This window comes from Lissotriton helveticus, chromosome 2_2 (genome assembly GCF_964261635.1).
Source record: "Lissotriton helveticus chromosome 2_2, aLisHel1.1, whole genome shotgun sequence".
NCBI lineage: Eukaryota > Metazoa > Chordata > Amphibia > Caudata > Salamandridae > Lissotriton > Lissotriton helveticus.
This window is the reverse complement of record NC_136060.1, coordinates 329,276,183-329,298,678: the sequence shown is the minus strand read 5'-3', so window position 1 is coordinate 329,298,678 and position 22,496 is coordinate 329,276,183. Positions and strand designations below refer to the sequence as shown.

General features: G+C 47.0%; 1 protein-coding gene across 1 annotated transcript in view; it reads right to left on the bottom strand.

Annotated features, from left to right (window-relative positions):
- NSG1 (neuronal vesicle trafficking associated 1) overlaps positions 1–18,739 on the bottom strand; it is a 147,388-nt gene extending 128,649 nt beyond the window's left edge. The window contains exons 1-2 of the mRNA XM_078678992.1: positions 18,527–18,739; positions 18,102–18,257 (exon numbers count right to left, since the gene is read on the bottom strand). Of these exons, the coding sequence (XP_078535118.1) occupies positions 18,102–18,230 (129 nt within the window). The 5' untranslated portion in view covers positions 18,231–18,257; positions 18,527–18,739. The remainder of the gene's footprint in view (positions 1–18,101; positions 18,258–18,526) is intronic.
- Between the last annotated feature and the right edge of the window lie 3,757 nt (positions 18,740–22,496).

Sequence of the window (22,496 nt, the reverse complement as noted above, 5' to 3'; positions counted from 1 at the left end):
CAGATGATCTTGAAGTTAGCGGGGGAATTGAATCCCAGTATAGCTTGGCATCTGAATATAGTTTGGAACCTATCCATTCACCCTCCATTACCACTAATACTGTGTCTAATTTGTTAACCTATGCAGACCCCTCAGGCGCTGACATGATATCGAGAAAGAGAAAGCAAGATCAGAGCCACACGGGGGGGAGAGAATGTAAGATGCCCAAAACAAAAGATAAAACCAGCAATGTCACCCCAGGTCATGGTCATCTAGCAGAAAAGTATACATCTTGTGCATTCCCCAATGTGCTATGCCCCTCCCTCACCTCCTTAGGATCTTCTAACCCCTGCCCAACGTGCCTCAACAGCGATGAGTCCCTGTTAGCTAAAATGGAGGCTATGATGAAAACTCTCCTATTGCCCGCCTTGGAGCGAACCAGGTTGATGACCTTAAAAATAGACATTTTGGAGGCTGCAGTGAACACGAATCTGGCTTTGCTACAAAATTTAACTAACCCCAGCCCAGGGGGTACTATAACTACACAGTTAGCTTTAAAAACAACAAGCACTCCTGGTATTCCCACCAGCCATCCCATAAACCCTAAACCCACAGGGCCAGCTACCAACAGATCAACGGGGGGTGGAGGTCCAAAAACCACTTCTAGTAAGGTACCTGAGGGCTCGGTATCACATGCCCCTAAGACGAAGACCACTGATAAACTCGATGAACCAAATCTTGTTAGACCGCACCCCACCAGGCCACTTTCACTGGCGAAACGCAGCCTTAATATTCCTCGGCAGCCTCCCCATGGGCCCCTAGCCAACCATCGTAGTACCACCAACCCAACAGTGGGAAAACACACTAGGCTTACCACCCCTCGTGCTGACCTCCCTATGGAGGCAACACTATACACAATAGTATTGACTGGTGTAGCCCCCCTACAACCTGGTAGGAAGGAGTCATATGGGGACTTACGTAACAAGGTGATTTATTGGCTAAATAAAAACCGCCCTTTGCCTCCATCTTTGCCAACTGAAATTCTTCTCGTAAGAAGAGTTGACTGGGTGGGCCATGGCACCAAGGATCTGGAGGGTGACTGTATTATAGTCTCGTTCAAAGATCCCTGGGTGGTGGATTCTATTCGAAGAAAAGCCAGGTTTGCCAGACAGGGGGACGTCCAGACTTTGGGGCTATCATATTTTTATCCATATAGACAAAGCTCCATCTCAATGGGCCCTAATTCTGGACGACCCCCTGGCTGGAGGCACCCCATGGTTAGGACACCCCAACCCCAGCAACTCCCATTCCTCTTCAACCACTTTGGCCCCCTATCTGATCTTGAGGCCGTAGATTGACTTCAAACAACACCATCCAGGTTGTTTGATTCTGCTGGAAATGTTGAGGCCCCACAGCTTGCAACCACGGTGGTGGAGTGTATGGGGGATTCAGTTACAACAGAAATAGCCACTTCACCTCCTAGGGATGAAACTGCGTCCCAAAAATCGGGGAATATCCCGGATTATCTTGGGAGTATCAAGAATGGGTGGGGCAGTGGGGGTGAACAGGAAACCTCTGTAGTTTTAGGTTTGACGGTTCCCCCTGAGGTACCTACTACAGAAAAACTCAACATAGTGTCCTGGAAAGTTGCCGGGGTTAAGGGCCGAATGCTCTCTGAAGACTGGCTGGAGTTTATGGATAAATTCGACATTATCCTACTCCAGGAAACCTGGGCACCTGATCCAACATTTAGGCTAGGTTACGTAAACTTTTTTAAACCTGCGATTAGAGGGGGTAAAGGGCGAGCCTCAGGGGGTTTACTGATCTGGGTGAAGCAGTCTTTGGGATTCTACTCCACAGAATTAAATGCTCAAAACCCGGACCTTTTAATAATCAAGCTGAGCAAGATTGGCCATCGGGATCTGATTTTGATCAACATATATGCTCGAGGTCTGCCTGGTGGCGTTCTCCTGCCTTGCTGGATGTACTGGACTACAATCTGGCAGCCCTGGGTAGCGAAAATGTTATTCTTCTTGCAGGTGACTTGAACTGTTCTTTTGAGCCACTATTCGACTTAGGGGACAGTTGGGGTTCCGCAGAGGATGCTGTATGGGGCATCCCAGATTTGTTGTCTGTTAAAACTGTTATTGCAACTGAGGCAGCTGTGAACTGGATGGCCTTCTGTTTAAATCGGGGTTTTCGGGCCTGCAATGGCCGCACAAGATCAGATCTAGAAGCCAACTACACATTTGACAATGGGCTAAGAAAAAGCCGTATTGATTATATCTTGTTAAAGCTGGGAGACTGGCCCCTGCTGGTGGACATGGAAGTATTACCCCACTCAGGAAGCGATCACAATCCTTTGTCACTACAATTAAGGCTACCAGGATTTAAGAGACCAGAGGAGCCTGGTACCTCACAGACTGGGGATGTCTTCCTAACGAATGACAGGAAGAGGTTAAAATGGTCCAGGATTGTGGAGGACGATACACTAAGGGACAAGGTTAATACTGTGGTTATAAACATATTTAATGAGATGTCGAAGTATGATCTGTTGGGGGGCAACCTCGAAATGGCAAATAACATCATTAATCTCCATGATCGTTGTTTTGATGAGTTAAAATCTTTACTCTCCCTCCCATCCAGGAAGGGAGCCACCAAAATAAATGTCCCTCACCAGAAATGGTATAACAAAAAATGCAGGGAGGCCCACACACACCTTATTCAAGCAGTCAAATCCCGGGTCATGGGTGCAGTTAAAGCAGCTAGACTGCTTTATAGGAAAACTCAGTGGGAAGCCAAACGGGACTGGGAGGACAAGTACTGGTCGGACCTTTTGGAAGCCTCTACATCTAATAACCCCATTAAATTTTGGGATTTAGTTAAGTGGGGGAAGGACCCCGACGCACGTACCCCCGCAAATCATGTGCCTCCGATTGAATGGGTGACCTTCTATTCGACCCAATTTTGTGCCGAGAATTCCAATTCTCCTTGTTCTTTAGGGTTGGCACCACTCCCATCCATCCCAGGAGAGAAACTTATCTTCTCAGAAACAGAGGTTGAGTTGGCACTAAGCCTGACCATGCGAGGGAAAGCGCCGGGGATGGATCTCATCCCCGCTGTCACGTTTTACCCTCCCCGACCTCTGGGAAATCACTGTCTGCCCGGTACTGAGAAACGGAATGGGAAACTACAAATCCCATGATCCTTTGAGCCGCGCGCTCCTATGACGCGACGCTCCTAGGGATTAACAGGAAGACGGGCGGAAGACGCGCCGCCGATTATTCCTGCTTGTTGTCTTGGTTCGTGTTCTGTGGAGACTTGTGGTTATCGGCGGAGGCAAACTTTTGGGTCTCGCAGAAGGGTCACGCCGCTATCTGCGTGTGGATTACTGGTGAGGCTTCGGAAGCGCCTGCAACGTGGTGTTCCTTGGTGTGGTGCCTCTCGTGTTTTGGATTAACCAGGAGGGGCTTAGGAAGCGCCCGTGTTCGTCCTTCAGTCCTGCAACAGGTTTTTCTTGGAATCGAGAGGGGCACATACAATTCATAGTGCATTACAGGGTCCGTTTGTTGAATACTTGCAGGGAGCGTCTTGCTCCGGTTAGTGCAGGACACCTGGGCATAGGTGCCGCCTTACCTGTTCTGTACTCTTTGTCCATCTTCGAAGCGCTTACAGAGCAGGATCTGTAGAGACGCTATAACCATTTGTTGTGTTGTGACAGAGAGCGTCTTGCTCCGGTTAGCGCAGGACACCTTGGCATAGGTGCCGCCTTACCTGTACATTACTCGATATCCACTTGGAAGCGCTTACAGAGCAGGATCTGTAGAGACGCTATACATATACTTTATGCTGGGCTTATGATTTACTTTCTTAACTCTTACTTTTAGGGAATATTGGGAGGAGAGATCCTGGGGTTGTCGCGTCTTGCACACCCGGAGGTCGTTCTTCTAATTATTTCCTCAGAGGAGAAAACCTTTTGTTGTTTACCACTGTGACCAGGAATGTGATCGCTATTTGTTTTCATCGATTGATGCTCTGGGGCAATTATAGGTTGTCTATTTCCTACATAAGGGTAGGTGTTCATTGCTGGCTACATCTTACAGAACAAAGGAAGGGAGGGAACCAGGGGGTTGCTAATGCTCTCTATATTATATTTTCCAGTACTATACCAGGGGATATAGAAGCCGCCCTTAGATCCTTCCTGCATACAGGCAGACCTGTGGGTTATCCAGGTGAGGTAACAGGAGTGTTGTTACATAGCATATGTCCCAGTTTAGGGTTCTGTAGTCCTTATCCATTGCTTTTGTGGTTACAGGTTTTCGGTGCCAAGAGCCCAGCTGTTCTCCTCCGGACCCAACTTTTCCCCCGCTTGATCACCTTAACAGTCTGGGCACTATATCAGTCAGACTTGGGTTGATCTAGAGGTGGGCCCCCTTATAGCATCGACCCAATCCTGAGGAGCATCCAGAACGGACCTGACAGAATAATCGGCCTAAAAGTTCTGCTCCTCCTGGTTGGGTTGATTCAAAGCATGGACTTAGAGGAGGTAGTGGCAGCCTTAGGCCTAGTTCAGGCTGAGTTAGCCGCCTCCCGCCAGGAAACGGCTGCGTTGCAAGCACGCATGGATGCTATGCAGCGGAACCCGTTTGATGCAGGGAATCCTGCCCCACATCCAACTTCGTTGGTAGTGGAAATGCCTTCTCCGGTTCCTTTGGCTCCCCCAGAAAGGTTTATGGGAGATAGAAAGAAAGTGCAGGTATTTATGACCCAGGTGATGATGCACTTTACCTGTAAACCCAAATGTTTTTTAACTAATCAATCACGGGTTTCCTTTCTAATCTCCTATCTGGGAGGAGAGGCAGCCCAGTGGGCTGTACCTATAGTCAGGAATAACGAGGGAATCCTTTATGATTGGGACCTGTTTAGAGCCGAATTTGAGAAAACGTTTGACAGGAGAGCTGAGACCTTCTCAGCGGATAAGGAGTTGCTTGTTCTCAAACAAGGCAATTCTGATATAGTGACGTACCTAAATCATTTTAGGAGATTGATTGCTGAAACAGATTGGCCTGAAGCCAAACAGATGGTTTTGTTTTACCAAGGACTCACAGACAATCTCAAAGATGTAATAGCACAAGTTGAACCCCAGCCTACCACATGTGCAGCCTTTATCGATTTGGCGTTACGCTTGGATCACAGACTGAGAGAAAGAAAAGGAGAGACCGGAAGAAGAGACAGACCACTGGTGTTCGGGGAGAAAACAACTAGCGGGGAGAAAGCAGAAGGCAAATCCGAACCTATGGAGGTGAAAGAGAGCATCGTCGCAAATTCGGGCTGTGTTTGTACTGTGGGAAGAAAGGCCACTTTTTGCGAGAATGTCCTGTGAAACCGAAAGGAGGACGCTATCGAACGGGTCAAGGAGCCTTATCCACTGTTGATAAGGGTTCGGAAAACTCCGAGGCTTGAGTCCTAAGGAAGGGAGGGACTCAAGTGTACATTTCATCCCTTCCATAACCGAAGAAAACCGAGTGGGAAACCGATTGTTCTTTATAGACATTGAATTATGGATTGACCAAGACCCCAAGTATGTACGTGCCATGGTAGATTCCGGAGCAACAGGTTGTTTCATGGATTTGGCAGAAGCACGGAAGTTGGGTGTGACCCCAGTAGATAAGCCTGTCATGGAAGAAGTGTTCGCAGTAGACGGTCATGTGTTGGAATCAGGTCCTATCACTCAACATACTCCGGAGTATGAACTGTGGTATGGGGGTTATCATAAGGAACAGCTGTCGTTTAACCTCATCCAGGCTCCTAATTACGGTATAATATTGGGACTCCCTTGGCTGAAAAAACATGAACCCGATATCAAATGGAAAGAACAATCCTTGGAGTTCTCCTCTTCTTATTGCCAAAAACACTGCATCAGGGAGACTCCCCGACCATCAATGGTATTGGCTGTTACTCACACCATTTCCACAGCAGCGGAAAAAGAGGTGGAACTGCCTCAGTGTTACCAGGAGTATGACGACGTGTTCAATAAAACCAAAGCAGAAGTGCTTCCCCCACATAGGGAATATGACTGCCGCATAGACTTAACACCAGGGTCCGTGGTTCCATGTGGTCGCATTTATGCATTATCTCAGCCTGAAACGAAACACCTACGGGAATATTTGGACGATCTACTCGCTTTGGGATTCATCCGACCATCACGGTCCCCAGCAGCCTCCCCCCTTTTTTTTATTCCGAAGGCTAATGGGGAATTACGCTGCTGTATTGATTATAGGGCATTAAATGCAATCACCATAAAAAATCAATACCCTCTTCCGTTGATTCCTGTATTACTGGAACAGGTGAGATCAGCCAAGATTTACACAAAATTGGATCTCAGGGGAGCCTACCATTTAGTACGCATACGCTCAGGCGATGAATGGAAAACCGCCTTTAAAACTAGATACGGGCTTTTTGAGTATCTTGTAATGCCCTTTGGGCTATGCAACGCCCCAGCCTCCTTCCAGTTTTTTCTTAACGAGGTGTTGCGAGCTTACCTGGACATCTTTGTAGTTGTCTATATAGACGACATTTTAATCTACTCTAACGACGAACCAGAACACATCCAGCACGTGAAACAAGTACTGGAAGCTCTGCAAGAAAACCAACTATACTGCAAACTGACGAAATGTGAGTTCCATGTCACAACCGTGGAATTCCTGGGAGTCATGCTCACTCCATCAGGGCAGATAATGGCTGAAAGGAAGGTAAGAGCCATTGTGGAGTGGCCACAACCCGCCACCGTCAAGGATATCCAGAAACTTCTGGGTTTTTCTAACTTCTATCGGAGGTTCATCTCTCACTTTTCGGATCTGGTGGCACCTCTCACGAAATTAACCCGGAAGAACACCCCTTTTATATGGGGAACCGAAGAGCAAACAGCGTTCGATCGATTGAAAACTGCTTTCACTTCTGCTCCGATCCTGATTCATGCTGACCCTCGCCTCCCTTTTGTGGTAGAGGCGGATGCGTCCGACCTAGCAGTGGGGGCTGTTCTCTCGCAGAGGAGTGAAGATACAGGACATCTACATCCCATTGCCTTCAGGTCACGCAAGCTAAATTCGGCAGAACGCAATTACACGATTGCAGAGAAGGAATTGCTCGCTATTAAAGACGCCTTCACTGAGTGGAGGCATTGGTTGATGGGTGCCACCCACCAAATCACGGTCTATACTGACCACCGAAATCTTCAGTTTCTGAGAGCCGCACGCCATCTCACTCCTAGACAACTGAGATGGATGCTCTTCTTTTCGGAGTTCCATTTCGTGGTCACCTTCCGGCCGGGATGCGACAACCGGAAAGCAGATGCTCTCACCCGTCAAGAAAGTCACTCCGCCGTGAGGGAGTTTCCTGAAACCAGCATCATCACACCGCAAAGGGTGATAGGGGTGATCCATACGGCTGACTTTCTACTCAAGGTCAAGAGAGGCATACAGACCTATGCTTGGAAAACATGGATTCGGTTGCACCCGGAATGGAAGATACGTCAAGGTCTGCCAAGGAAGGGGTCTCAATTGCTTCTCCCTACTCTTGCATTGAGAAAGCAAGTTTTCAAGTGGTGCCATGATCTACCTTGCGCTGGACACACTGGAGGGAAGAAGACTTTGGAAAAGCTGCGACGCACTTACTGGTGGCCCACCATCCGGCCGGATGTGTTTGCTTGGGTTCAACAATGTGAGGTCTGCTCGCAAGCCAAAAGCGATCATAGACCAGCGCAAGGGCTGTTACAAACAATGCCCACGCCTGTGAGTCCTTGGGAAAGCTTTTCAGTCGATTTTGTGGTGGGACTCCCTCAGGATCATGGGATGTCAGCTATAATAGTAGTCGTGGACTACTTAACCAAAATGGGCCACTTCATAGCCTGTAGAGGGGTACCCACAGCTAGTCAATTAGCCCAGCTGCTGCTCATACACATTGTTAGATTACACGGCTTACCTAAGGTCATCGTGTCAGACAGAGGGGCGCAATTTACCGCCAAATTTTGGAGGGTCTGGTGTGATCGTTTGGGCATTGCCTCCTCCCTGTCCACAAGCTTTCATCCGCAAACTGATGGGCAGACCGAACGGTTAAACCAGACCCTCAAACAATACCTGAGGTGTTTTGTAGATACATCCACGGAAGCATGGGTAGAATGGTTATGGTCGGCGGAGGTGGCGTATAACGATGCGGTTCATTCCTCCACCTTGTGTACCCCGTTTTTCTGTACATATGGGTTCCATCCCAGGTTTATCCCGTTGAGTGTGCCAGGTGTAGAAGCCCCGATTCCACAGTTACAGACAAGATTGGTACAGTTAAGAAAGACTATTGTGCAGGCCAGAAACAATCTTGTAAAAGCCAAACTCCGGTACAAAGCGCAGGCCGATAGACATCGTAGGCCTTGTCCTGGGTACACGAGAGGGGATTGGGTGTGGCTATCCACTAGGAACATTCGGTTCAAAAGGTTCAGTGTTTTCAACCCCAGATTCATCGGTCCTTACCAGGTGGTTCGTCATGTTAACCCCGTAGCTGTGAAACTCAAGCTCCCCTCACATTTCAGAATACACCCTGTGTTTCATGTCTCTTTGCTCAAGCCTGCCCAGGGTCCGTGTCATAAAGCCCCTGTGCCGGTGAGGGTTGAACAGGAGGTGGAGTATGAGGTGCGGCGCATCTTGGACTCTCGCAGGGTAAGGGGAAGGCTCCAGTACCTGGTGTCTTGGAAGGGCTACGGTCCCGAGGAGGATTCATGGGAACCGGTGGGTGCGGTGCATGCGCCTAGGCTGGTGCGGAGATTCCATTTGTCTCATCCTAGTAAACCTGGTGGCAGTCAGTGAGTGTTGTACGAGGGGGTGTACTGTCACGTTTTACCCTCCCCGACCTCTGGGAAATCACTGTCTGCCCGGTACTGAGAAACGGAATGGGAAACTACAAATCCCATGATCCTTTGAGCCGCGCGCTCCTATGACGCGACGCTCCTAGGGATTAACAGGAAGACGGGCGGAAGACGCGCCGCCGATTATTCCTGCTTGTTGTCTTGGTTCGTGTTCTGTGGAGACTTGTGGTTATCGGCGGAGGCAAACTTTTGGGTCTCGCAGAAGGGTCACGCCGCTATCTGCGTGTGGATTACTGGTGAGGCTTCGGAAGCGCCTGCAACGTGGTGTTCCTTGGTGTGGTGCCTCTCGTGTTTTGGATTAACCAGGAGGGGCTTAGGAAGCGCCCGTGTTCGTCCTTCAGTCCTGCAACAGGTTTTTCTTGGAATCGAGAGGGGCACATACAATTCATAGTGCATTACAGGGTCCGTTTGTTGAATACTTGCAGGGAGCGTCTTGCTCCGGTTAGTGCAGGACACCTGGGCATAGGTGCCGCCTTACCTGTTCTGTACTCTTTGTCCATCTTCGAAGCGCTTACAGAGCAGGATCTGTAGAGACGCTATAACCATTTGTTGTGTTGTGACAGAGAGCGTCTTGCTCCGGTTAGCGCAGGACACCTTGGCATAGGTGCCGCCTTACCTGTACATTACTCGATATCCACTTGGAAGCGCTTACAGAGCAGGATCTGTAGAGACGCTATACATATACTTTATGCTGGGCTTATGATTTACTTTCTTAACTCTTACTTTTAGGGAATATTGGGAGGAGAGATCCTGGGGTTGTCGCGTCTTGCACACCCGGAGGTCGTTCTTCTAATTATTTCCTCGGAGGAGAAAACCTTTTGTTGTTTACCACTGTGACCAGGAATGTGATCGCTATTTGTTTTCATCGATTGATGCTCTGGGGCAATTATAGGTTGTCTATTTCCTACATAAGGGTAGGTGTTCATTGCTGGCTACATCTTACAGAACAAAGGAAGGGAGGGAACCAGGGGGTTGCTAATGCTCTCTATATTATATTTTCCAGTACTATACCAGGGGATATAGAAGCCGCCCTTAGATCCTTCCTGCATACAGGCAGACCTGTGGGTTATCCAGGTGAGGTAACAGGAGTGTTGTTACATAGCATATGTCCCAGTTTAGGGTTCTGTAGTCCTTATCCATTGCTTTTGTGGTTACAGGTTTTCGGTGCCAAGAGCCCAGCTGTTCTCCTCCGGACCCAACTTTTCCCCCGCTTGATCACCTTAACAGTCTGGGCACTATATCAGTCAGACTTGGGTTGATCTAGAGGTGGGCCCCCTTATAGCATCGACCCAATCCTGAGGAGCATCCAGAACGGACCTGACACCCGCTGATCTGTTCAAAGCCAACCCCGCTTTGTGGACACCTTATATCACCAAGGTTGCCAACTCAATAGCTAAAGGCGCGAGAATCCCTATGTCCTGGAAGGGGGCGGAGATACTACCAATTTATAAAAAAGGTAATAGGTCTAACCCAAGTAATTACCGCCCGATTAGTCTCATCGACTCCATACAGAAAATCATCGCGCGTATGGTTCTGGGCAGGGTTCAAGGCTGGATCGAAACTGAGGACATACTATCTCCAATGCAGGCGGGCTTCAGATCAGGAACGAGCACCATCGACCAAGTGTTCAGATTTTGTCTGATTTACTGGAAGGTGGTCCAGCTTGGTGGTGGTACCATCTTTGCAGCGTTCATTGATCTGAAGTCTGCCTTCGATCTAGTCCCGAGGGACAAACTGTGGGGGGCCTTAAGGAAATTGGGAATACCAGAGGAGCTACTTGACCTAATAATCAAACTGCATGAGGAAAACTATGCGAGGGTGAGGTGGGGAGGTCAGGGACAAGTGACGGAACCCTTCTCGGTAACTCGAGGTGTCCGTCAGGGGTGTGTCCTGGCGCCAACACTTTTCCTATTGTTTATTGACCAAGTGGTCAAATTCTTTGTAGACACTCCGACGGACGCCCCAATGCTGGCGGGACAACGGTTCCCAATGCTCATCTTCGCCGATGACACTCTACTCCTCTCTAGAACACGCTGTGGATTACAGCGGGCGTTGGACCGATTTGAGGAGTTCTGTGCCATCAATGACCTCAAGGTAAACGTGGGAAAAACCAAGTTTATGGTCCTAACAAAGAACCGCCCTGTCCGGAGTTCAGTCAGTATGGGTGGAGTTAATTTGGACCAAGTGGAGACCATGACATACCTGGGGGTTACTCTAGATAGTCGTCTGAGATGGAAAGCTCAAGTCGGTGCACAACATCTCAAGTTCGCCCGACTCACAGGTTGCCTACTGAGTGAGCAAAAAAAATCTATCACTAAGCGGGTTATTCCAGCTCTTAAGATCTATGACGCCAAGATTAACCCAGCAATCCTATATGGCGCAGATCTCTGGGGCTACATGGACCTCTCAGATCTGTTTAGAACCCAATGTAAATTTTTGCGGAATTTGGTGGGTTTGCCACAGTCGTCCCCCTCTATCCCCCTTTGCTTAGATTTGGGATGTCCACCGATTAACGAGATGGCTAGATTCAGACTGGTAGCTTTTTGGAGGCGTCTATGGACCTCTCCCGACCTTACACTATTTGCAAAAGAGGTAGCAGAAATTAGGTCGATTAGGGGTTCGGGGAAAATCCCCTGGCTCCAAATGGTTAAAACCATTTTGGGAGACATGGGGTTAGAACAGTTATGGCTATCCCCCTCCACCAGCACCTTTCCATCTAAACAAGAATTTAAAGAATTGTATTGGGCCACGCTCCGCCAGCTTAGAGTCAACGCCTCCAGCTCCACCAGCCTCACGGGTAGGTTCTTGACCTTCAAGTTAGATCCATCCCGTGAATATTACTGGGATACTATCTCTAAACCGCTGGACAAGAAACTCTACCACCAGTTTAGGGTTGGAGCCTTGCCGTTGAACACCTTTACAAAAAACTGGTCCGCTGTTGCCACGGATCAATGAAGATGGTGCCCAAGCCATAAGGAATCAGTAGGTCACTTCTTGTTTGCTTGCCCTAGTTATTCAGCACCGCGATCCAAATGGCTAAAACCACTGTTCCAGCGCCTGCCTCTTAGAAAATCGGCAGAGGCCATTTGGGTACTAAAAACTAACACCTCTGAGGTATTTGTGGTGAGCTTAGCTAAATACCTGGGGTGGGCCTGGATAATTAGGTCAAAACATCAAAACAACAGATTAACTCTTGACATTGTCCGTTGATGCACCTTTTAATAGACAGTTTGGTTTTGCTTCTTGTTTTTGTAAATGATTGTATCCTATGTATCTTATACATGGTTTGATTTTTTTTTTGATTTTTTTTTTTTTCCTAACCACATATTGAAGTTTGGAATCTAATCCCTAATTTTTAGTATGCTTGTTTCAGGTTTGTCTTTTAAGCTGTTTAATACCATTCTAAAAACAATTTAGTTTAGTTTTGACTTTCCCGATCTTGTTTTGTCTATACAAATGAACTCAGCAATTACCGTAGTTGTATTTAAATAAAACAATATTTATAATTGTATAGGATTAGTCAAAACTAGGTAGTTTAATTGTAATCTAATGAAATATTTTTTACTTATTAATTAATGTTTGTTATTATGTGTCTTTTATGATTTTTTTTTAAATCGAAATAAAGACTTTAAAAACCTGAAACCTGAAACCTGATTTATGTGACGGGCCATGGAAAGGTGTTTCTGAGCTCTGCAAGGCCAAACTTTTGGTGGGCAGTGGATCTATACCTTAAAAAAGATGGCCCTGAGCACATGACCATTTATTACTGTCCTGCAAAACAAGGATACATGTTGTGCCAATGAGAATGCTCCAAGAAACTAACAGGGTTTCTAAATGTCTTGGGAAGTGGGATCGTCCTGTGGTGCAACCGTACTTGTTGTACAGAATAGTTCATCTGAGGGAAGGTGCATGCTAATGGGGTTGGGATGGCGGATCTTTGTGGGGACGAGGTATCTATGTCAATATGAGGGTAGGTGTGTTTGTTTTAAATGGAGAATAAGATCGGTGAGCATTACTCTGGAGAAATTGGAGCTATAGAGGAGGTTGGAAACTACCATAGAGGTGATGGGTGTAGGTCTTGGGATAGTGAGTGCTATGGACACGGTAGAGAGGTGTGTCATTGAGAAAGAACCTGAGGGCCATGGAAGCTTTGGTTGGTCCTGGGGGGGATGGAAGATTGGTGCCACAGAATGAATGACTGATGCCATGGAGGTGGCAGGTGGGTGTAATGGAGAGGACACCAGGCATTAAAGAAAAAAGAAGGCAGGTGCCACAGAAAGTGGCAAGTAGGTTTTATGTGAAAAATGTATGCGTTCCAAGGATAGCTTGGGTGGGTATTGTGCAAATGGTGAGTGAGTGCCATAAAGAATCCTAGGAGGTGACATATATAGAGTTTTGTGTCTCCTCTATTAAAAAAGTGTTGGCAAAGCCATTAGGTCTGGTGTTGGCTGATGACTTGATTTTGCTTACATTTGTGAATGTTTACTGCAAAACTGGGTCGACTTTTTGTTTGTCAGGGCACATTGTACAAGAGTAGACTACCATCACTTACAGAGAGAAAAGCCAATAGCTGAAGTGGGTTGACCCTGTGACCCATTCTGTATGCTGTGGGGTGGGAGTAATAAAGCTGTTAATGACACACTGTTAGACCAATATAAGAAGAGAGTTGGCTGAACGCCCCAATATCAGGGGAGTGATCGACACCCTTGCAACCCACGTTGGGTGCAGGCAAGGCCAGACTGGCTACCGGGCTTTCATTAATAAACATTGCAAAACAAATGTTTTACAAAGTGCGCTTTAAAGCTATTTGTTTTGCATTGTTCATTTAGAAGCGCCTGCAGCTCCCCAGCAACAAAATTGGCCCCTCTGCAGTGAACCTGGACCCCACCCTGCTACCCCAGTAAAAAACGCCCAGAAGCTAGTCCGTCCCTGGGTGTAGGGGCCCAGTCTTCTCTACATGAAGGAGGCTGCCTCAGCATGTCTGTGCAGCATGTCGCTCTAAAGCAGCTGCAGTGTACAGCATACTATGAGCTGACACTGGGCAGATCCAGGACATGAAAACAAACACAATAGCATATTTGTTTCTCTTCAGTCAGAGCCTGCCAGACACCTTACATGAGTAGGTAAGGCATGCCCATGAAGGAGAGCATCCTCGACAGAGCACTGCTCCTCTTAGACGAGAAGAGGAAGCACAGAAATGACAGGAGCAGAGGTAGGATTGCCACCTTTCCCAGAGAAAAATGCCAGGCCTCTCTCTCCTTTCATGTTTTAAGATTCTGCAAAGGCCTGCACATGGTTCTAAAGTTGAACTTTATAGGAAATTATCTGTATTCTTTTTAACATACTTACTTACATTCCCTTTCTGTTTTTGTTTTCTTAAGTTGTCAGTCAGAGGCCTTCGGGGCAGCTGAAAACACATTTTGAAGTGTTTTCTTCTTACATTAACTATTAAAGTTATGTATTGATAAGGGGAAAAATACCAGCCAGGACATTAAATGCTAGTCATTGCAAGTGATTTCCCAACGTTTCTATTAATGGATATGGATAGAACTCCAAAGTTCTTGTTTCCCTCATGCATGCTTTGAATAAGGTATCAGGCAAAAGTTAAAAACAACACGCTATACATTTAGTTTAAAAATAATTGATAAATATATATAAATAAAAGCAGAACATTGAAAGTCACCACCTTTACTTAAAGATTTCCAAGCACTTTATGTTTTTGTTTAAACCAAAGTAGTATACAAAGCACATTGCCTTTGTGTTACATAAAAAAAGAGTGAATTCAATATTTAAATAACGATTTTAAGTTTCAGTATTGTAAAGCAGAGATCTCAACCTCTCTCTTGTCAGATTTATCTGTTTCTGCGACCTGTATCTTATTTTGCTTTTAAAATTATAGACATGACTTCAAGTACGAGAATGCAATGTATCAACTACTCACAACTGAAATAGAAAACTACAAGGTCACAGTGTGGAGCCTAATAGATGATTTCTTGTGCACATATACAGCATGAAAGCCTTTTTCTTCATTGTTTCCAGAAAGTATGATTTTTTGTTTACATACTGGAATAATAGGAATGTCCAGTAGCATACCAATGGTTATTTTGGGAAAGATTGTACGTGGGTGCCTTAGAGAGGACAGAGAAGGATGGCGGGGTTCCATGTAAAATGCATCATGCATGATGAGGGGGAATTACATCCTCGGGCAGGTATCATAAATGCCATTGATGGGTATCACTGAGATGGCTGTGTCACAGAGATGGTGGGTTTCTGCAACTGACAGGTCAAATGGATTCTTTGTCAATGTCAGAATGGTCAGGATGGTGCAGCGGAGACAGTGTGTGAGTGCTGCTGAGGGGGAAGCGAAGCAGATGTCATGAAGTGTTGGTGTCAAGAAATGAAGAATGGGTGCTTCATAGAGGGCAGGGGCGTGAATGTTATGGAAATACATTTGGATTCTAAGGAGAATGTGGGTGTCAGGTGAGATGGTGAAGGAGTGACATGGAAATGGAATGTGGGTACCCTGATAAATATGTGTGAATGTTCTCGAAATGGTGTGTAGTTGCATGTCAGAGGGTGAATTGGGGCTAGTGGGATTTTAGAGAAGTGGCATGGAAACAGTAAATAACTGCCATACAGATTATTGATGGATACCAGAGATGGCTTGTGTGGCATGGAACAATGAAGCCAATGGGTCATTTTCTCACAGAGAAGGTGGGTATATGCCATGGATGTGGTGAGTGTGCACCATGGGTAGGCTGGGTAGTTGCTGTCAGAATGGTACATGAAAGCCATGGTGAGATTGGGAAAGAGTCATGGACATGGAGTTTCCGTGTGATGGAGAGGATGCACACATTCTATCTAGAGATTGAGTGGGTGTTTCTAAAGATGGGAGGTAGGTGTGGTGAACATAGGGATGTGATAGGTTTCTGCAAAAAAAAACTTCAGATGGGTATCCTGGAGATAGAGGACAAGGCTATATGGAACACGGAAGGGTATTATAGAATGAATGGATGGAAAGACACCGCAAAATGTTGGTTGTGTTATGGAGATGGTGGATGCAGGTCACAGTGAACTCCTCTTCAAGTCTGGGAGGGTGATATGAAGATGGAATAGAGGTGGGCGAGCCACTGAAAGCTTGAGCCAGGCTCGAGCCATGTGCCTTGTTCTGGTGCAATGCAAGGTCTTCTTGGACCTGTGAGACCAAAAAAAGCCAAGCTTTCAAGTGGCTTTAGCCTGCCACTCACCCTCTAACCTCATATGCCACAAATTAAAGACAGAGAATTAACCTTTGCAGTAAAACGGAAGAGATAAAGAAATGCCCATCTAGTGGCTAAACTGCTCAATGCATAGGAGAGCCCCTTGCAATACCCGAGTTCTGGCTGTGCACTGTACAAAAACCTCTTGTGTTTGATTTACTAGACTATAATACATGGAGGGCTACAATCTCAGTACAAAAGCCAGTTCCTAATGTTATTAGGGACGTTGTTTGATATTTCTAACCACTTGTAATAAATAAATGAAACAGCTGCTCAACTGTAATAAGCTATTACAGTCGAGTTCTGACATCACAGTGCCTGATGCCCGAGTCAGCAGCCATTGTAAAAGGTAGGTCACAGAACATAGGGGTTCATTAGGATAGCGGACGGACTGCAGTCCATCTGCTATCCTGATGGGAACCGGGACCGTCTGCCATGCATGCGGCTGTCCCACACACCTGATCCGGATGCGACAGCCACCATGGCAGTCGGAACTTGAATCTTAACACTGTTGCGGGTGCTGCTGACAGTAGCACCCACCACGATGTGAAAATGCCATGTTGTGCATTTCGCAGCACTACGTTGGCAGGCCCCACACGGGGCCGGCCATGTAGTGCTGTGAAATGTAGGGAGTTGGGTACCCCCCAAGTGCACCCTCACCTTCCCCCAACACAAGGGGGGCCTGTAACGGCCCCTCTTCACAAATTCCATCAGCCTTTCAAAGGCAGGCAGTAGCCAGCATCCTAATTTGGTGGACGGTCCCTGCTAGGCACCGCCACCATTTTAGGCTATGTGGTTTATCTGCCAGGCAATCTGTGAGATTGCCTTTGGCGGTCCCGTGGCGGACGGTCTTTGCGTCCGCCACGGTCCGAGCGCAATTCTCTCCACCATCGTAATGTAGCTGAGGGAATATCGCGGTCTGCAATCGTAATCGGCCCCATAGTTATAGCTACGGTTTAAACAAAGGAACTGTTTTTTATTCTTCTGATATATTTCTCTAAAAATAAAAAGTGATCAGCAGAAAGGAGGTATTTTATAACAAAATCTTCATTTTTCCATACTGTAGGTCATTGCAGGAAAGGTAGAATCTCTGCATGTTTCTACACAAGCTGAGCCACAACATTTTAACCTAATTTACATCAAACGGATTGTAATATCTTTTGCAAAAAATAGTAAATGCATTTTAGTTTGCTTAAATACAGATTTTGCTTTCATTAATATTGTCTACAGTGAACCTGAAAGAGCAAGATACCAAGGATGTAAGCTGTTTATTGGAAAGTTGATAGTGTAACCAAGTATTATAAGGAATTAAACACCTCTGTTGTATATTAAAAGATAATGAAAGTCACCTTGGAGTACCTATTTCGTCACTGAACTCCTCAATCACCTGCAGAATTTATCCCATATAATGTTGCGCAATAATACAAAACAAGGCCATCTGTAGGGCTCACATGGCAACTGATTGTCTTCTTAGCTCACTAATGGCATTGGTCTCAGGGCAGAAGGGGGAGCATGAATGGTTTTATGTTCATTTTTAAAAACTATCACTTTTAAAAAATGCCTCTCAATGCATTGATATAATCTGATATACCCTCATGACTTCATTGTCTTGTATTATGATGTTTGTTGCACGATGTGCATGCCAAACATCTCCATGGCTCTACTGGGACACGCGCTCTTAAGAGCCAAGCCCAACCCTTGGCTTGGCTCTGAAGCGGCTCTCCATGACAATTTCTTGGCTCGCCCACCTCCAAGATGGATGGTGAGTGCCATGTGAATATCCACTGAGGGTTTGGGAGGGTGTCAATAGGATGACAGTGGGAATCATGGAGATTTTTATGGGAAGGGTGGGTGTGTCTTATAAACGTAGACTGTTAAAGCCATGGTGAGGGTGGGATGGGTCAAACACACACAACGTATCACTGTACACAACCCTTAACAAACAGTACCTTGTCAGGAGGTGGAAACTGCAGCTGGTTGACATCCAGTGGGGTCATCAGCGGGATAGTGTCGAATTCATCCTCACAGAGCGGCGGTTTCACGCTCTTCTCACTGAAATTATTACCCAGCTTCACCATCCTGCTGCCAAAACCGATGCCGAGCCCCTGGAAAAGCAAGAACTCTGTTCAGAGCACGTATCATCCATCAGAAGCACAGGCGGCGCGACAAAGCCCACTCCATCCATCTCACCTTCAATTAGGACGTCACTATGATGAAGAGAGCAATGTAGCGGTGTGAGAGCTTCTGGTGGCTACGGGTGTGAGCGGCGGCTGCCTGGCGGCAACCGACAACTAGGCATACAACCTACAGCGGGGCGAGGCGGGACTTTGGGCTTTCTCCAGCAGCTGACGGGGGAAGGTGAGGCTGCACTTACCCTGCGGGAGATGCTCTGCCGCAGCCCGTCGAATAGGTGGTTCACTCCCCGGGGCCGTTCAGGTAGAATACGCCGAAGACAGAAAAGGCTATGTTTTGATGGATGTGACAATGACCGATGCCAGCCGGTGGTGTGTCGCCGTACTGTCTTGGTACGGCAGCGGTGGGTGTTGGTTGGGCAGAGCCGCAGTTCCTTCGGATACTGGCGTGGGAGCACGGGCGGAGGAGGCACGCGCGGGCACGTGCAGCAGCAGCAGCAGCACAAAGGACGCTCCCCGGGGACTGCGCGCGCGCCACCGCTGTCCTCAGCTTCCCTCCTCCCCCGTCCTCCTCTCCACAGTAGACGGGGTTTGTGTTCCTACCAAGAGTAGAAGGACCTGTACGTGGCATGCACCACCTGTCATCGGAAGAAGGCAATTACTGCAGCATTTCTACGGGCTCGTATACTTTAAGTTTGTTATATCGTGTTAAGTGAGTCTAGTTGGTAATGTTTTTTCACATCTATTTCCATTTTCTCCCAGACGAAAAATCCATGTTATCAATATACACGCAAGAGTCGTTGTTTATCACACAGGCGTCACTCCGTCATCTCCCGTCCAACCCCCAGTTTGGAATTAATGAACATTGCCCATAATGCTGTCCTTTATTTACATGACCAAGAAATCTGCTTTATCATCATCCTCTGAAGAGATTGGTTCCCGCAGCTTTAACATATCCAAGGTCCACGCTTTGCCAATTACGAAGAGTGAATATTAATTTACTTACAGTAAAATAGCCTTTTTCTTTTTTTTTTCATTAAAACACATTGGCTAGTTCTCCATGAACAGACAATGTCTTGAAAACTGAATAGTTCTTATAGTAAGCAATTTGGTGCTTAATTTGAGCCGGTGTTTGCTGGGAGGAGGGGCAGGATGAATACACCAGCGCTTATTTAGGGGTAATAGTACTTATTTTTCCTCGCCAGACATTTGCAAAGGCCAAGAGAAGGAAAAACACACCCACATGGGGAAGGAAGAAGGAAGAAAAGACGGTAAAAACGTTGCCAAAGCAAGAGAGATAAAGGGTCTCTCAGTGTTTGCAGGGGATTAAAAAGGCCCGGGTTACACAGCCTTAGTTTTTATCACGCTGACATTTAATAGTGCGGGCTGCAGGCTTCTGAGCATCACTTGGGCATCGGCCAATGGCGGCCCTCAACATGTTGTACAGCACTGAGACTGGGACTGCATGGCGCATATAGCGCGCATGCAGTCACATAATTTTTGAAGAGTTTAGCACCTTTGTGCCTGTCTATAACATTGTTACTTAGGCTGCGGCTGCACTGCTCCAAATAACAATTACCTACTAGGTAACAACTAATTCTCAATGTGTGGAGAACCAAAGAATCAATACAAATCCAGCATTTTGTAAATGGGAAGAAAGTTTCAATGTTGCTCCAATTTCCCAACTAATTATCCATGTTTCATCTCGAAATCATCACTGCATCGATTGAAGTCTATAATCCTGCAGAGGATTTTCTCTTCAGTCCTCAGATCAGCAGGGTTCCAAATTCTGGAACACAGCTTTGTTTTCACCATAGTAATTTAAAAAAAATGATAATTAAACATTCAAGCTGGTGATAAGAAATATGAAAATAAAGCCATCCCTGAGTGTCTGCATCTGTGTGAGGGAGAGTGCAAAAAAGTGAAAGTGCTTGTGAAAAACATGCTGAAAAATATTGGTATGAGCACGAGTAGGCAGTTTGGTAGATGGAGTGTTTGAGAAGGGCAAGTAAGCAGGGTTTGTGAGGGAAAGGATTTGAAAGAGGGAATGGAATGTGTTCAAGTGTTTGTGAGAGAATTAAGCATTTCATTGAGAGGTGAGGGAGTGACAGTGCCTGAGTGAAAATGGATTGGTAAAAGGAGTGTGTGGGTCAGAAAAAGAGGGGCTTTGAAAGAAGGGCATAAAAAGGTTAGACTAGAAAATATGTGACAGCAAGATGTGTGATAGTAATGTATGCGAGGCCATGGTCAGATGATTGTCAGAACCAGTAGTGTGTGTGCTGAGCTTAAGGGAAGTGTGTAGGATAATAAAAAAGGGTTTCAGAGGTTGGATAGAAATGGATGTGCAAATGATAAGTGAGAGAGGCCAATATGTGAGATAGAAAAAGGAAGGCGGAGGCTTGAGAAGAAAAAGTGTGAGACTCATGCATTTAAAAAAGGAAGTGTATGATGTAAGACAGTGACCCTTTTTACATAGTTGCCCCCCACGTTTTGCCTAATGTTGATGTACTTTGACTGAGTGTTCCCCCGAGTTCCTCCCAACCAGGTACCCAGGGCCTTTGTTCTTTCTCCAAACCTTACTGTTGCAAAACCCAATTGGCAACTCTCTGTCCACATGTAAGTCCCTTGTAAAAGGTACAACAGGTACCAAGGGCACTGTGAACAGGGAATGCCTCCAAGGGCTGCAGCACTTATTGTGCCACCCTTAGAGGCCCTGTACATTTACACACACATACACTGCCATTGCAGGCTTCTTGTTTTGGTGCAGAACAAAGTGAATAGTCGACATGGCACACATTCCTGTGTACCATGCCTACAATCCACTGCCCTAGCATAGGTAAGCCACCCCTCTAGCTGGGTGCACTATACCAGTGGTGACAGTACAGGTGCACGAGCCTTGTACCCCGACAGCGTTGAAGGCAATTCTTAGGCATTGAAGTGCAGTAATGCCATAAAGACTATATGATCTGGGAGCTTGTCATTACAAACTCCACAGCACCACAATGGCTTAACTGAAAACTGGGAAGTTTGGTATCAAACTTCTCAGTACATTAAACCCACAATGATGCCAGTGTGGGATTTAATGATAAATGTACTCAGAGGTCATCTTAGAGATGTCACCGGAAAAAAACAACCTAAATCTAGTGTCCTGGCTGAGTGGCTGCTCGCCAGCTGCCACCACCAGACATGTTTCTAGACCCCTAGGTCGAGAGTCTGCCGCTCTCAGGGTCCTGAAACAAAGTACATCCTGGGACCAGGTGCCAAGTCTCCTCCCCCAGATGGGCAGGGTCCAAGAAGCGGGAAGCTTCAAAGGCTTGCCGCCTTTGTGAGCTTCCCCAGCCATTTGCTTCTCCCAGCAACTGGCCCCCACCCGTTCTGACCCCCCACTTTTGGCAGGAGAATCAGCAGGAAAACCAAGTTAGGAGGAGAGGTGTGCCCTGCTTTGCCAATCCCACCCTTCAGGTGGGGTAAGCGAGGTGAAGCACAACTTTCAGTCCCAGTAATCTTGCAGATGGGGGAACCAGCCAACCAGAGTTAGGCTTATGCCCCCCCACTGGAGGGTGACATAATAGTGGGTGTACCCACCCATTGTTCCCGACCGGTAACTACCTGTTATGCCCCTCATGTAGTATTTAGGGGCAACCCTGAGCCATGCCTCCTCAGATAAGAAGAAACAAGAAGAAGGACCGAAGAGCCTTGCTGAAGAAGAAGAGGAGGGCACCAACTGACTTGGCTCAAGCCCTAATGGCCTGTCTCAACCTCAACAGAAATCTTGGTGTATCCTGCAGCCAGCAGCCCCCAAGAACCCATAAAACCTGCCCTACCTTCCCAAACCAGACTTTGTTTCCCTTGAGCACCGGATATGATCACCCACGGCCCAAGTTCGAGTGGCCCAACACCATGAGGCAGTATCCCCAGCGATCCTGACCTGGGATCTGGTGATCCCTGACCTACCTCAAGTCTCCAATCGACGTCTGCAGCCCCTTTCTGGAGGATCCCCCCACCGCGACCTGAGCTGTTAAGAAGAATCCTACACCAAAAGACAGCCCTGCACCGACGCCTCACGGCCTTGGGTGGCCCAACTAACAATGTTCCAGTATCCCAAGACATCACAACTTACCTCTCCAACCGGTGATCGCCTCCAGAAGATCATCGTCCCCGAGCCTGCAGTGTTTGTTGCAACCGGAGAATCCCAGTTGAAAACAACAGGGC